The sequence below is a fragment of the Aspergillus steynii genome (genome assembly GCF_002849105.1).
Source record: "Aspergillus steynii IBT 23096 chromosome Unknown P170scaffold_11, whole genome shotgun sequence".
NCBI lineage: Eukaryota > Fungi > Ascomycota > Eurotiomycetes > Eurotiales > Aspergillaceae > Aspergillus > Aspergillus steynii.
The window spans coordinates 407,602-421,950 of NW_020194408.1; the positions used below are offsets into that span (position 1 = coordinate 407,602).

Below are 14,349 nucleotides of genomic sequence, written 5' to 3' on the forward strand. Positions count from 1 at the left end.
TCTATGTAGTCTCTATGTGAAGAATGTAGACGAAAACCCGAAACCAGTGGATCTAATCATCCAGATGCACCAACATACCTGCGCCGGGGCAAATAACCACAATGTTCATCTCTTTCCAAATGTACAGAAACCAAATGCATCACATGAAGCGCAGTCCTCGTCCCCAAAAAGTGCCGTCATCCCACCACTGGAACCACGGCTCGCTCCAACACCACCAGCCCTCACCCTCAACTCCAAGTCCGAATCCTAACCCGCGCAACGGACTAGTTGGGAGCGGTTCTGTCAACCAGAGTCCTCCCTTCGAGAAATCATCCGCAATATAGCCCCCTGAAAATATGAGCCACCCGATCGCGAACGTTGCATTTGCCGTCCGACGAAGCCAACGAGGAGCCGAGTTGGTTGTGAAAAGAGCCGGGATCAGATTCTTAGATGCTAAGTCCTGGATCATGACACCTGCTCCCTGCAAAAGGAAGAAGATGAATGTGCCGGAAATTGGTCTTGTGTCTCCGAACTGGGTGTAACTCCCGCTGGCATGTATAAATCCACTCAGACTAAAGACGATCAGGGTCAGAAGGTATCGACGGAAACCGGTATGGGTGGCTAGTCGGCGTGGGAACCATGATATTAGCCACTGAGCGGTTGAGAGAAACCCGAATCGAAATAGTTGGTGCCACCATCGACTCCAGCACCCGGCGAGGCCATGGTCTAGGACTGATGCTATAAAAGGACCGAAGGATTCCGGATAAAGCCAAGGAGCATCCAACGGGACTGCCGTTAACGCGCGGGAGGCATTGGGGAATGCGCGGGAGAGACCCAAGAAGAAGAGAGGGTTTAGAGCCGTGATACAGACAAGGGCCACGTGAATCCCAATGCCAGAAAGAGCGAGTCGATACACGCGGAACACGGCAGGAATGGGGGGTAAGATATAGCTGATGGGAGCAGGCGGCGGTGAGAACGACAGAGGAATGATGCCCCAGAAGTACGGGTCGCGCATCATGAGGACTTTGATCACATCCAGAGCCAAGTACGCTTTAAAGAACTCAAAGACCACCGCACGGATGCGGGTCTTACCATCTTGATATGCAGGCAATTTCTTGCACTGTTCTCGGCTTCGCGATCGTCGATGTTTCGGGTCGAGCTGGGTCCTTATCGAGGCAGGCAAAGGACCAACGCTTGAAATGCGCCAATTCCACTCGGGACCTCGCAGGTTGAGTAGAAGACCCAGAACCCAGTTCAGACGATGCGACCATGAGCCAGGGTATGTCTGCCATACGAGTGGCTCGGGATACTCCTCGTTCGGGGGTCCTCCGCTTGCCACGGCATGCCGAACGCCGTCGGCGTGCCTTGAGCGCGTCTCGGCTGACTCCCTTCGATCGTCTTCCCTCTCCAGCGGCCTGCGCTCGATGCGACGAAAGTCGCGTTGGGCATCATGAAAGACTAGCAGAGTCATCACCCAAATCGACCACCAGGCGGCGATCAGCCCTACAATGTATCCATTGCCACCTAGCAGAATCCGTCGAGACTGCAAAGCCTCGACCGAGAAGCCGAGAATCAAAACGAGGATGAATGGACGTAGGTAGCGAGCTGGGGTGCGATGGGAGATTAGAAGTGCGGAGGCCGGAAGCACCAGAAAGAAAGCAATCAAATGCCACAATAGAACGGGCTTCGGGTGTCCCTGGTGGATGAGCGACTCGATCTGAGCATGGCGGCTGCGCAGGATGTGAAGATACGACGGAGGAAGTGGATCGGCCATAGGAGGAATGAAGGAAGGGGTGGTCTGGTCAGTTCTATCGAGATTGAAACATTGGTGAAATCTCGGCTGCCGATCCGAATTCCAACAAGGGATGCATCCAAACGCGGATTATTTGTTGGACACGACGATTGAATTGACGTCAATTCACGCAGCAATAGTTACATGCATAGATTAGTAAGAGACTGATATGCTGTTATGTCGGTGAACCCGTTCCGCTCTCTTTCTCTTCTTGTTCTCTTTCACTTACACACTCTCTCTTGTCCAGTCTCATCAACTCATACCCCATCTTCAACCAGTGTGACATGGCATCTGTAGTGTGACATGCTGGACCGTGAATCACAATGGTCTCTATGAACGATTGTCATTCTTAATGTCGGCCTCAGTATTAATATCCAACAGCCATCCGCAGTCAGCACTAGCGTCGCACCACAGATGTCACTCCTGAGTATCGTCAACATCTCTTACTACTGCGAGATGCTGGCAATTCCCTAATCGACTTATCTGCGATCAAAGACTCATACCCTGGCGATCGCAGTCCCACCGGAATGATTTCTCCAAATCTCCAGCGGGGAAGCCCCGCCGTCTTTGCCTTTCTCCTCTCGACAAGTCGACACTAGCAAGGCTGCAATACGAATCAACCGACTAACTGGCCAAGTCTCTCGCCAATCCCTCGACAGATTCAGCTAGACAGTAAAAATGAACCCTGCAATCGGCATCTTTCATCCGATCCTTGCGGATTCGAACCAATCGTCTCTTCTTTTCGTTGGGATTTATGCTATGAAGGCTTGTGTCCGAATTGGCGGCACAATTAGTTGCCCCCGTCTGCGGCCATTGCTATGACTGTCTGTGCCCAGATCTCCGTTCGATCATGCCGTCAAGAGCAAGGCTCTCTTATCAGGTCATAGGCCGTATGTTCTGGCTTACGGAGCGTTCCTTTTCCGTTTACCAATTACTCGAGAGCTCAAGGGGAGCGCTGGTCACTTCCTCTCCCCTCATTTATTCTGCGACTTTCTAATCTCACTACCGCGCAGAGTAGTTGAATTGCTCTCAAAACACCCCGAAAGGTTCCTCCGCTAACCGCGCGCAAAGCAGAAAAGCAACCACAGCTTACGGCCATAAGGAAACGGAACAATAGACATATATCAAATCCTCTCGTGTTTTGCAATTGACCTCCGCCTCCAACCGCATGGGCTCATCTGTGGCGGACGAGGCTGTCAAGCCCACCCGCATTCCCCATTGGCGCCTCATCACCGACCAAGGCGTTCTCACCCGAGAGATATGCGACTATCCATACCCTGGTTCCGGAACCGAGGATGACCCATATATCGTCTCCTGGATCCCAGATGATCCTAGAAACCCTATGAATGCGCCCGCGAAGAAGAAATGGTTCTACACAATGTCCATGGCATTTGCAACGCTGGCGGTATCATGCGTCTCCTCCGCCTACACAGGCGGCATCGAGCAGATCATAGAGGATTTTGGGGTCGGCACGACGGTGGCCACGCTGGGAGTGTCACTGTTTGTAGCAGGCTTCGCTATCGGGCCACTCTTTTGGGCGCCGATGAGTGAGCTTTGGGGTCGACAGTACCTGTTTGCAGCTAGCTATTGCGGTTTAACAGTGTTCAATGCTGCCACCGCCGGGTCCAAGAATATCGAGTCCCTGGTTATATTCCGCTTCTTTGCCGGTGCCTTTGGGTCATCGCCGCTCACTAATGCCGGCGGCGTGATAGCGGACCTATTCCCTGCCACTCATCGTGGTTTGGCCATGAGCATCTTTGCCTCGGCCCCGTTTCTGGGACCCGTCTTGGGTCCGATTATTGGTGGCTTCCTAGGAATGAACTCTGGATGGGAGTGGGTCATGGGATTTCTGGCCATTTTCTCCGGCGTTCTATGGATCTTTTGCTGTTTGTGTGTTCCAGAAACATACGCCCCCGTTCTCCTCCAACGGCGCGCAGAAAGGCTTTCCAAGGTGAAAGGCAAGGTATACAAAAGCAAGATTGAAGCAGAACAAGGCAAAAAGACTGCTACTCAGGCTTTCAAGACCGCGCTATCCCGTCCCTGGCTTCTCCTCTTCCGAGAACCAATAGTCATTCTGCTTTCCATATATATGGTTGGTACAATCTCGAAATGCTTTCCTGGTAAATTGTTCTTCCGATTTTAACGTGTTGGTAGGCAATTATCTACGGAACCTTGTTCATGATGTTTGCAGCTTTCCCAATTGTTTACAAGCAACAGCGGGGCTGGAACCAAGGTGTCTCAGGTCTAGCATTCCTCGGAATCATGGTAGGTATGATAGTCGCCATGATCTATAATATCTATGACAACAAACGTTACATCAAGATTGCCGCGGCTAATCACGGGTTTGCGCCGCCCGAGTCACGTCTCACCCCATGCATGATGGCAGCCGTTGCCATACCGATCGGTCTGTTTTGGTTTGCCTGGTCCAATGGTCCGTCGGTTCATTGGATGGCTAGTATTGCTGCCGGGGCTCCGTTTGGGTTTGGCATGGTCCTGGTCTTTCTGAGCCTGATGAACTATCTAATTGATGCCTATACTATTTTTGCCGCCTCAGTGCTGGCGGCCAGTGCGGTCTTGCGCTCCCTTTTCGCCGCAGCGTTTCCTCTTTTCACCAGCTATATGTATAGGAACCTGGGGGTCCACTGGGCATCATCAATCCCTGCGTTCCTGGCCGTCCTGTGCGCGCCATTCCCGTTTCTATTTTACAAATATGGCCCGGCCATTAGGACGCGATGCAAATATGCCGCCGAATCCGATACTTTCATGAAGAAGCTAATGGAGGTGGCAACGAAACCTCCCCCAACCGGGCCAGAGAAAGAAACTTCACCTACTGCCGTCGTGGACGAAGTGCCTTCGGGTCATACTTCGATGACCCCAGGATCAGCCCAGGATTTGGGAGGGAATGATCATGCCTCATCAGGTTCGCGTTCGAGTCTTGACCGCATACGCTCAAAAGTATCGATGAAGCCACAGCATACCGATGCTCCAGACCCCGAGATTTTGTACGATGCCAACCCATATGATATTGATCGGGTGAATACCCGCGAATCTTTCAAGAATTAGTATGGAGGCGTCTGAGACTCAAAACCAGGGCATTTGGGGAAGGGGAATATCCTCTCTTGGCAGAAATTAAAAGTGTATATCTGCATATTCAACATAGATAGTCCTCGTAATACCTTTGGTCATGGAACATAACAATCTTTTTAACGATTTGTTTGGCAGCTGTGATGGATAACGTCATATTTATTTGCTCCGAGATCAGTCACGGGTGGGTCACGTGGAAGCGTGATCTAGCGCGTTGCATTAGTCCCGATGGGGAATAGCGCCATCCGTCAATCATACTCCCGTCATTTCCATGCCGTTACAGTGCGATGTGATCTCTCCCAAAGTCTTCTCTTTCTCCCCATCCGTTCGTTTCCTGTCACTCTCTTCTCATCTTGTCATCTCCAACATGGGCCGACCCCCAGCAAAGCGCAACATAAACCATGTTGATCTCACTTTGAGTGATGATGAGGGTTCCACCCCTGGACGCACTCCCAAGTACCCACGAGCGGACAGCGGGCAGCGACTGGGGCAAAGCACAACCTTTGTGCCCCTGAGTCAATCATCGCAAAACTATGCGGCAGACGATGAAGATGACGAGAATGCCGCAGACCTGATAATGGGAACTCAAGGAGCCGATGACCCGATATCTAACAACTCTATCCTGTACGGGGAGCTGCCTTCGAAAATCGTCGGCGTTCGTTTTTACAATGGATATGCTACCATCGGCGAGCATGTCGTCTTGAAACGGGAGCCGACGAACGCGTATGACCGGAACGCTATCCAAGTCCTGAATGTCATGGGGGCGCAGATCGGTCACATTCCTCGGAACATGGCGTCCAAGCTGGCGGGATACATGGTAGGCTTTACTCTCAAAGCTCTTGCCATCTGTGGTGCCATTGTTTGAACGTCATTAATAGCTTCCAAACAGGATTCCAAATCTTTGATCATTGAGGGCTCCCTAACAGGAACCATTGGCGCTTACGATTGTCCCATTGCTCTGCGACTTTTCGGTCCCAGCGATCCACAGAGAAGACAAGAGCTCAAGCAGAGAATGGAGGCAGATAGATTACCCTTGGGGGGCTTCAAAAAAAGGGAGCGTGATGAGCTTCGGTGGCAAAAGGAGCGCGAGCGCCAAAAGGGGCGTGAACAGATGCAAAAGGAAATATACGCCAACCTCTTCGTCGGGGAGGGTCTTCAGGAAAGAGAGAGCCTTGAGGACATTATTGGCCAAAGTAGCACTTTCAATCCTCGTGATATTGGTAAAGTGACTGAAAGCTTTGGCATGAATGAATCCGACTTGGCAAACATGCCCATGGTAGATACTCCTGCGGCCCTTTCCACAGAGCTACTCCCTTATCAGCGTCAGGGATTGGCATGGATGATTAGCAAAGAAAACCCTAGCTTGCCCGGTCCTGGATCAGAGGATGTGGTACAGTTGTGGAAGAGGAAAGGCCCTCGTTACACTAATATTGCCACCAACTTTTCCACATCCAACGAGCCCCCTCTTGCTAGTGGTGGCATTTTGGCGGATGATATGGGTCTTGGGAAGACAATTCAGATCATCTCCTTGATTCTGGCAAATTCTCAGCCTAGGACCGCGGGTGGTTCAAAAAGCACTCTAATTGTAGCTCCTGTCGGAGTGATGAGCAATTGGAAAAACCAGATCCAGGAACATACCCGCAGCGAGGAAGCTCCGCGTGTGCATGTGTACCATGGAGCAGGAAAGAAAGAGGCGAAGAATCTTGACCAGTACGACGTGGTTGTCACCAGCTATGGTGCTCTTGCGAAGGAGTATAATCCTCAGGCGAAGACGCCTCCTAAGCAGGGCATTTTCTCTGTCCACTGGCGTCGAATTGTTCTCGACGAGGGCCACACAGTGCGCAACCCAAGGTCCAAAGGTGCTCTGGCTGCATGTAACTTGCGGGCCGATTCCCGCTGGTCTTTAACCGGAACCCCCATTGTCAATAGTCTCAAGGACCTCTTTTCTCAAGTCCGCTTTTTGGGGCTTACCGGTGGTCTCGAGGACATGGCAGTCTTCAATAGCGTTCTGATTCGGCCCCTCATGTCCGACGATCCCAACGCTCGCTTGTTACTCCAGACACTGATGTGCACCATTTGCTTACGCCGCAGAAAGGATATGGACTTTGTGAATTTGCGCTTGCCGCCTCTCACGTCTCGTGTCCTTCGGGTAAAATTCCACCCGCATGAAGAGGAGAAATACAACATGTTCCAGTACGTACAATTACTTGCAACAATTGTGCCCGGATGCTAACCATCGGGATAGAGCCGAGGCAAAGGGTATGCTTCTGGATATCAAGTCGAAAGAAAAGACCGGCACCACATACTCCAACCTTCTCGAGGTTATCCTGCGGCTTCGACAAGTGTGCAACCACTGGGCACTCTGCAAAAAGCGCCTTGAGGGCATTACTGCACTGCTGGAAAAGGAGAAAGTGGTACCGCTTACCCCGGAAAATATCAAGGCTCTCCAGGACATGCTGCAAATCAGAATTGAGAGTCAGGAAACCTGTCCGGTCTGCCTGGACACACTCGCGGAACCGGTGATCACCGCTTGCGGCCATTCATTTGATCGGGAGTGTATTGAGCAAGTAATCGATAGACAGCACAAGTGTCCTATGTGTCGAGCCGATATCGAGAACACAGCCACCTTAGTGTCTCCTGCCGCCGAAATGGGTGAGAACACCGACAGTGTTTCTGCAGACCCCGACGACCCAAGCAGCAAAATTGAAGCTCTTGTCAAGATCTTGACAGCCCAAGGGCAGGCCGCCGATACCAAGACCGTGGTATTCAGTCAGTGGACATCGTTCCTCGATCTCGTCCAGCCTCACTTGGAGCGCCACGGTATCGGCTTCGCTCGCATCGACGGTAGAATGAACTCAGTAAGCCGTGACAACTCGACGTACCGCTTTTCTCGCGACCCCAGCTGCAAAGTTCTCCTCGCCAGTCTCAGTGTCTGCAGCGTGGGCCTGAACCTGGTCGCCGCCAACCAAGCCATTCTTGCCGACAGCTGGTGGGCCCCAGCCATTGAAGACCAAGCCGTCGACCGAGTGTACCGTCTCGGACAGATGCGCGAAACGACCGTCTGGCGCCTCGTGATGGAAAACAGTATCGAGGACCGGGTCCTCGCGATTCAGGAGACGAAGCGCAAGCTGATGCTGGAGGCATTCCGCGAGACCGCGACCAAAAAGAAGACCGATGAGAGAGCCACTCGTGTTGCTGATCTCGAGAAGCTCCTCACTTGATTTACAGCCCAGACTGCTTTGAGCTACGATTTCGCGTCAATTCCAGCACCTTTCATCTATCTCTCAGCGATTAAGCCGTTCCTTCTTGTAAAACGATCTCGGTGTGGTAATTGATTGATCGGTGTATTTTCAAGGTCTTCTCATCTTTCGAGATAGGTGCTACGGATGTTCTTTCTAGAACTTTTACCTGTGTTAGTTAAGATAGTAATTCTGCTGGTCAGAATGCCCATTTCTCGGGAATTTAAGCTCTTGTCTGTTGTTTTCTTCTCTTAAACGACGAATCAGGATAGATGAAGTAGACTCTTGTTGATTCAGAATCTGATTTCGCTTCTCATTATGCATTCATGATCATCATTAAGTAAGGCTATGCATGTATGCACGTATGTACATGCAGATTTACCACGCAATTTGAAATGCTTAGGTATTAGAGATAAAAGAAACAGGACAAAAAGAAGACCCCGCCGAAACGATAAAGCCAAGCGAAAGAAAACGGGAGGATGCTCGAAAGTTGTGCTTTCCCCCAACCCAAAGTGAATTTTGAAAGAAGAGAAACGAGCCCGCTCGATGTAAACAGAAGAAAATATGAATAACGATCCGGGCCATTTAGTAGAGTCGAAATTGAGGGGCAAGGATAATATCATTTCTTTTGTTCTATGAAATCATATCCGGAGCCAAAGGAGGAGGGCCGTCATTGTGTGCATTGGAAGGGACCACCGGTGCAGGGGCCAGGAAGTATGGCTGCTGCTGCTGCTGCTGCTGTGGTTGAAAAGGAACAAAATTGGAGAACTGCATGTGGGAAACGGGCGCGGACGGTGCCCAGGACTGTGTTGAGGGCGGGATGTTAGATGCGTAAGGATTCACAGCAGGAAGCTGAGAAGTTCCAGGTGCATTTGGTCTGGCTGCAGCCAGTAGTAGCCTTTGCCTTTCCCCCAATAGCCTCTGGTATGCGGCGGGATCGGTACGTAGGAGATTCAAGTCACTGGTTTCTTGTTGCACATTTAGTTCCTCTTCTGTGGACAATTTGTCATTGTCATCACGCTCGAGTGTTTTTGTGAGGCTGATTTTGCGGATCGGATAGTTGTCTTTATCGCTGAGGATTTTGTCCAGAACCTGAGGGTCTTTTCCGAGGAACTCATCGGTGTCAGTCTGAGGAACTGCCTTGGCTGGGAAAAGATAATTTTTCAAGGGCTTGGTCGCTGCGCGAATCGGGTTTTTCTTGTCAACCACTCGGAACGCAAGCTGCGTCTTGAATGTTGCCCTGTTGTATATCATTTCCTCAAAAGTGCCACCGGCGATGAACCGGTAAACAAAGACCGGTTTCTTCTGGCCAAGCCGATAGACACGACCGACTGCCTGCTGCTCCCACATCGGGCTAAACCCGAAATCAAATATCACAACGCGGTTTGCGCCGGGAATATTGAGACCTAAGCCTCCAGCGCGCGTTGAGATCAAGTAGACATTTTCTGAACCGTGGTTGAATTGTTTGGTTGCGGCCTGGCGGCTATGAGAAGGCGTGTGTCCATCTAGGCGGAGGTATTTTTGACTGGTCATCTTCATGACATGCTCGATGTAGTCAAGCGTTCGTAGGCTGTGGGAGAAAATGAGTAACTTGTCGCCAGCCTTTATTGACTCGGTAATAATCCTGTTCAAGATCTCTGCCCGGTATGATAACTCCAGGGCTTTGATGTCAGAAACAGTCGAAAAAAGACTCTCCTCTTGGGATATCAGTACATCCGAGTCAGGGAGGGGGGCTTCAGGGATTTGTTCCTCTTCCGGAAGCTCTTCAGCCTCATCCGATTTCTTGTCTGGCTTTTGCGCATCACTGGCCCGACTCAGTAGCTTGTCTCTAAAGCATGCCGGGTGGTTGCAGCACAGACTCAAGACCCCAAGCCAAGACCAAAGCCTCGTGCTATTAATGCGCTCGTCGCCTTTTCCTTGAACAGCGTTCTCAACATACAAATCATATGCTGCCTTCTGAAGCGGGGTCAAAGGAATGGTAAGGACAAATTCGGTCTTCGGTGGCAGACTACCCTCGAGGACAGTAATATCCGCGCGATTGAGTTTGGGTTCAAGATTGTTGTTGAGGGCCTTGAGCTTGACGAGGGACTTTCGCCGCTCTGACCGAGTGCTGTCTGCATATAGGCCCTCTTCTATTGGCTCCACAAAATTTGCCTTGAACTCCAGGAAGCCGCCTAGATAGCCCTCTGCGATCCAATTGACCATGTTATAATAGTCAACCAAATTGTTGGCCAAAGGAGAGCCAGTCAGTGCGATGCGTCTTTTGGTGCGGAATTGCATAGTGGCTTGGGAGACTGCAGAAGTCCGGTTTTTCATCATATGAGCTTCATCGGCAACAACAATGTCGGGGCCTTCCAAGAGCATTGTCTGTACCCTTTGGTGATGCTCATCAGATAGAGGAGGCTTGTCCCCTCTGCCGGTCTTTTTGTTCACTATCCAAGCCCGGAAGATGTGATAACTCAATATAAGAACTCCTCCCTCAGCATCCCACTCGGCCAAAGTCTGCAATCTCTCATGAGGTGGGCTCGAACTTGTGATCTTTCTCAAGGGACCGATAGAGGAATTTGGAGGGCTCCACATGATGAACTCCTCATACCAGTTTTCCACCAGTGAGGCGGGGGAAACAACAAGAGTTTTTGACTCTTTGAAACAAGAAGGAACTTGTTGACTGATGTTAGGGTCATTCGAGGAGGCCGTGGCGGAAATGGTGGCCAGAAGAGACACACTGTGTGTAGTTTAGCAACCGGAATTAAGAAATCCACGAGGCCTACTTACACCTGCATTGTTTTACCCAGGCCCATAGTGTGTGCCAGGAGACAGCCTTGCTCATTCTCATCCTCCAGGAGCTCTCGCCACATGAACTGAATACCACTCAGCTGGTGAGGCATGACACGCTTGCCAATGTACGGATCCAGGTAGATAATTGGATCTTTAAAACTGACGGCTTGGTGTGTTGGGTCGTTGTTGCTCTTGCCAATGCCCATGCTTTCCATTTTCTGCTCGGCCCTCTTTCTTTGCTCCTCATTTTGCCTAACACGCACATGGGCGCTTTGCTGGTTCATTTTGACGGCCTGGCTTTCCTTGATCTCTCTTTTTCTCTTCTTGTGTGGAGTCTCCGAATGGTTTGAAGGTGGTTCCTTCAAAGGACCGAGAATATTCTCCCCTTGGCGATAAAATACAGCAAGATGTCCGCAAAGCAACGCGAAAAAGTCTGAAAACCCATCCTCAAGATCTTCTTGCGCGATTCGTACGAGACTTTTTGGAATTCCTTTCATCTGAAGATGGGTACAGTTAACCCAAGATATGTAAAGCGACGCAATGCGCATAATGATCTTGCTTTCGGATTTTTCCATATTATCCATGAACTTTTGGCCCTTCTGAAGCCTTTTCAGGGCGGCCGTTATGTGCTCTCTCAAAGGTTGCATGCCGTATTGGGGGACCTTCAAAGCCAGTTTCTTTCTCTCCCCGTCAGTCAAACCAGCCAATAATTTCATTAGTAGTCTGCGCCGGTCTTTACGTTCTTGAAGCAGGTCCCACGACAACAGCTGGATCCCTGATATATCATCAAACGAAGGCAAAGCCGGTGACGCTCGATTCTTGAGGTCTCTGGGCGGGGGGTTTGTCTTGACAGGTATCTCAACTCTCAGAGCTGGGCCGAGTTGAGGCTCAGGGGACATCGAGGGGCTCATTCTGTTTTCAACGAAAGGGTCCTCAAGGGATTGTGCCACCACTGATTGAACGGGGTTCAAGGGAGGTGTCTCAATATTAAGTTCATCGGAAGGAGGAGAGTCCGCTGTCAAATCAATGTACGAAGCCATTGCATCGTGTTTGGGGCTGGGCGAGGGAGAACTAGATTCTCGAAAAGGAAGCCTTCTAGATTTCTTTGAGTTCCGGCGAATCCCTGAAGGGCTAATGATGTCGTCGTCGCTATCAGACGTTGAGGGCGTCGTCATTGGAACGTCGTCTCCATGAAGAGTCTCCTCGTTCACGACAGACGTATCATCAATGAAATCGTACGGATCGTCGTCTGGCCAGTAATCTGACTCAGAATGAAGCGATTCCTCATCCTCAAGATTTCGTCGCGCTTTGGGAGCATATGAGCGCCGAGGAGGTGTCAACGCTTTGGGGGGACGGGATTCCCGTTCAAGAGTCGAGATGCGCCATTTATTCTTTTCAATGTCCATCACTGTTTGTTCCATGCTTTGGCATAGGGTTTGTAGCTCGACCCGTGATGAAAAAGTGCTATCACAGATTCGCTCCTGCAGCTTCCCCAAGCGCTTTTCCAAATTGGTGATCTCCTGATGTAGAGCCTTGATCATCTGGTTTGTGCGTTTGCTTCTTTTTGCTGTAAGCCAGAGCCTCTGCGCCTTGGCTTCTTCTTTCTTCTGACCATCTTGACACCACTTGGCTTTATAGTCAGAAATGCAATCCGCAATGATACATTTGACCTCGGCCGGCGTCAGTCGATGTGGTACTGCTTCTCGCTGCTCGTCTTGGATTTCTTGCCAGGTTTGTTCATCGAATTCACCTTCCGACCCTGAGTCACCATACTCAGGGTAAATGTCCTGATCATCATCTTGAGGTGGGTATCTCTGGAGGAGATCTGCGTACGGATCGTGACTTTTCACAGTCTCCGTGGACCCATTCAGAAGCCTAGACGGCAAGGTATTGAACTGAGGCCAGTTACTCAACTGTTCCGTGCTCACTTCAACATCTCCACCTTTAGAGGTATACAAGGTAAAAAGCTTTGGGTTGTTTGCATGGACCATCTTGCTGCTGTAAGGTATCACAGCCCATTGCGCGGAGTCCTTGCCACTTTTATCAGTGGGGAGCTTGATTGGTTGTTGTTTATAGAAATAGCTTAAGCTTTTGTTCACAAAACGACGCTGCGCAGGTGGTAACTCCGGGCCTGTAATCACGAAAGAACTGTCAATTTCATCCAAATCAGGCGAGTAGAATACGTCAGCATGTGTGATGCGCTCTGGTCCCATGTACCACACTTTGCCTTTCTGGGCATCTGCGACTCCGGGAGTCTCCTTGTTATTCTTAACCTCAGCCGTGGATTTCAAGTCAAGCCTTCGCCGCTTTTTTCCTGAGCTATCGATGATGACGTGCTCTTGTGGCCGAGCGTGCAAGCTGAGACTGGAGGCCTCTCCGCTTTGGTCCAAGTCCATGTCCTGCTCAACGGCAGTAGTCTGGCGCGGTTCCGGCACGGTATCAGACGTGGGTCCAGGCCGCATAGCGAATTGGTTGTCGGTCGGCGAGGTATTCAAGGGTATTTTTTGGGTATGAGGTGTTGCGATAGCGGAAGATGCCATTGCCCAAGTGCGATTGCGCGAGTCCCCACGATGTGGAGTGGCATTTCCAAGGGTATGGCTGGCCTCAGAACGCACAGTCGAAGTCAAGCGAGGAGTCACACCCATTGGAGAAAACGGCGTTGGGGACGGGATATTCTGATGGTCTTCAAGATAATTGGGATATCCTCTGTTGCCCTTGAATTTGAGGGAGTTATCTTGCAAAAAGCGTATTGCTCGGAGCATAGAACTCACGTGGCCAAGGGTCTTGAGACCCAAGTCCTCGCGTAGTTCGGTTTTATTTACATCGTGCAAAAGCACCTCACCGGTCACGAAATTGTCGCGTAGAGCAGTTTCGAAGGAGGCAGGATCAGGCCTAGGCCCACGAGTTGCCGACTGCGACCAGGGTTGGTCGGGGTTGTGGCAGAGAAAGCCGACCACCTCATCGACTGTCCAGTCGAGAGGGTCCGAACTAGCAATCTGCATCTTGCCTGATTATGTTCTTAGATAGGAGTTCACATCGGCACACGGAAGGGAAGCTCACTTGGGGGTCATGGAGGTCACGAAACGACAAGACAGCTCGCTGCTATTAGTATGGAATGAGAAAATCGAGAACTGTGAGAGAGCAATCGTCGAGGTTGTTGCACACAGCATCTAGATGAGAACGAGACCTGACAAGTACGCGCAGTAGATGCGAAGAAAGAGAGTAAGGTAAAGGTAGAAAGAAGGTGGTAGGTAAGGTAAAGGTTTCAGATAGGCTTCACCAAATCAGATTGCGGGGAATTGGATGACGGAAAGAGCCGAGTGAGAGATGGCAAGCTCCAGTAATGTCCGACGGATACCATCCTCGAGACCGAGGCTTTGCTGCGATGCAGAAAGTTGGAGCTGGAGCAGGAGAAGAAAGAAGGATGTCAAACGCCAGACGCCAGACGCCAAACGCCAAACGCATAATTAATTTCTG

General features: G+C 50.7%; 4 protein-coding genes across 4 annotated transcripts; 2 read left to right on the forward strand and 2 right to left on the reverse strand.

Annotated features, from left to right (window-relative positions):
- Positions 1 to 139: 139 nt before the first annotated feature.
- On the reverse strand, positions 140 to 1,753 carry P170DRAFT_418946 (wax synthase family protein; the record flags this gene model as incomplete). Its single annotated transcript, XM_024847254.1, has 1 exon — positions 140 to 1,753. The coding sequence occupies one exon, from the start codon at positions 1,751 to 1,753 to the stop codon at positions 140 to 142; it is 1,614 nt and encodes a 537-aa protein (XP_024698469.1).
- Positions 1,754 to 2,939: 1,186 nt separating this feature from the next.
- P170DRAFT_369977 (MFS transporter) lies at positions 2,940 to 4,834 on the forward strand (the record flags this gene model as incomplete). Its single annotated transcript, XM_024844937.1, has 2 exons — positions 2,940 to 3,863; positions 3,926 to 4,834. The coding sequence occupies 2 exons, from the start codon at positions 2,940 to 2,942 to the stop codon at positions 4,832 to 4,834; spliced, it is 1,833 nt and encodes a 610-aa protein (XP_024698470.1).
- A 262-nt stretch (positions 4,835 to 5,096) lies between these two features.
- P170DRAFT_441627 (DEAD/DEAH box helicase) lies at positions 5,097 to 8,262 on the forward strand. Its single transcript, XM_024850359.1, has 3 exons — positions 5,097 to 5,672; positions 5,745 to 7,048; positions 7,101 to 8,262. The coding sequence occupies exons 1-3, from the start codon at positions 5,223 to 5,225 to the stop codon at positions 8,074 to 8,076; spliced, it is 2,730 nt and encodes a 909-aa protein (XP_024698471.1). The 5' UTR covers positions 5,097 to 5,222; the 3' UTR covers positions 8,077 to 8,262.
- A 204-nt stretch (positions 8,263 to 8,466) lies between these two features.
- On the reverse strand, positions 8,467 to 14,267 carry P170DRAFT_418954 (putative SNF2 family helicase/ATPase). The gene is made up of 3 exons (XM_024847255.1): positions 13,933 to 14,267; positions 10,870 to 13,879; positions 8,467 to 10,819 (listed from the first exon to the last, which is right to left on the reverse strand). The coding sequence occupies exons 2-3, from the start codon at positions 13,872 to 13,874 to the stop codon at positions 8,728 to 8,730; spliced, it is 5,097 nt and encodes a 1,698-aa protein (XP_024698472.1). The 5' UTR covers positions 13,875 to 13,879; positions 13,933 to 14,267; the 3' UTR covers positions 8,467 to 8,727.
- Positions 14,268 to 14,349: the final 82 nt, after the last annotated feature.

Coding starts and splice junctions, on each gene's coding strand:
- P170DRAFT_441627 (XM_024850359.1), top strand. CDS start 5,223: ATGGGCCGACCCCCAGCAAAGCGCAACATAAACCATGTTGATCTCACT. Junction 5,673..5,744: donor CCAAGCTGGCGGGATACATG/GTAGGCTTTACT, acceptor GCTTCCAAACAG/GATTCCAAATCTTTGATCAT. Junction 7,049..7,100: donor GAGAAATACAACATGTTCCA/GTACGTACAATT, acceptor CCATCGGGATAG/AGCCGAGGCAAAGGGTATGC.
- P170DRAFT_418954 (XM_024847255.1), bottom strand. CDS start 13,874: ATGCAGATTGCTAGTTCGGACCCTCTCGACTGGACAGTCGATGAGGTG. Junction 10,820..10,869: donor CTGGGTAAAACAATGCAGGT/GTAAGTAGGCCT, acceptor AACTACACACAG/TGTGTCTCTTCTGGCCACCA.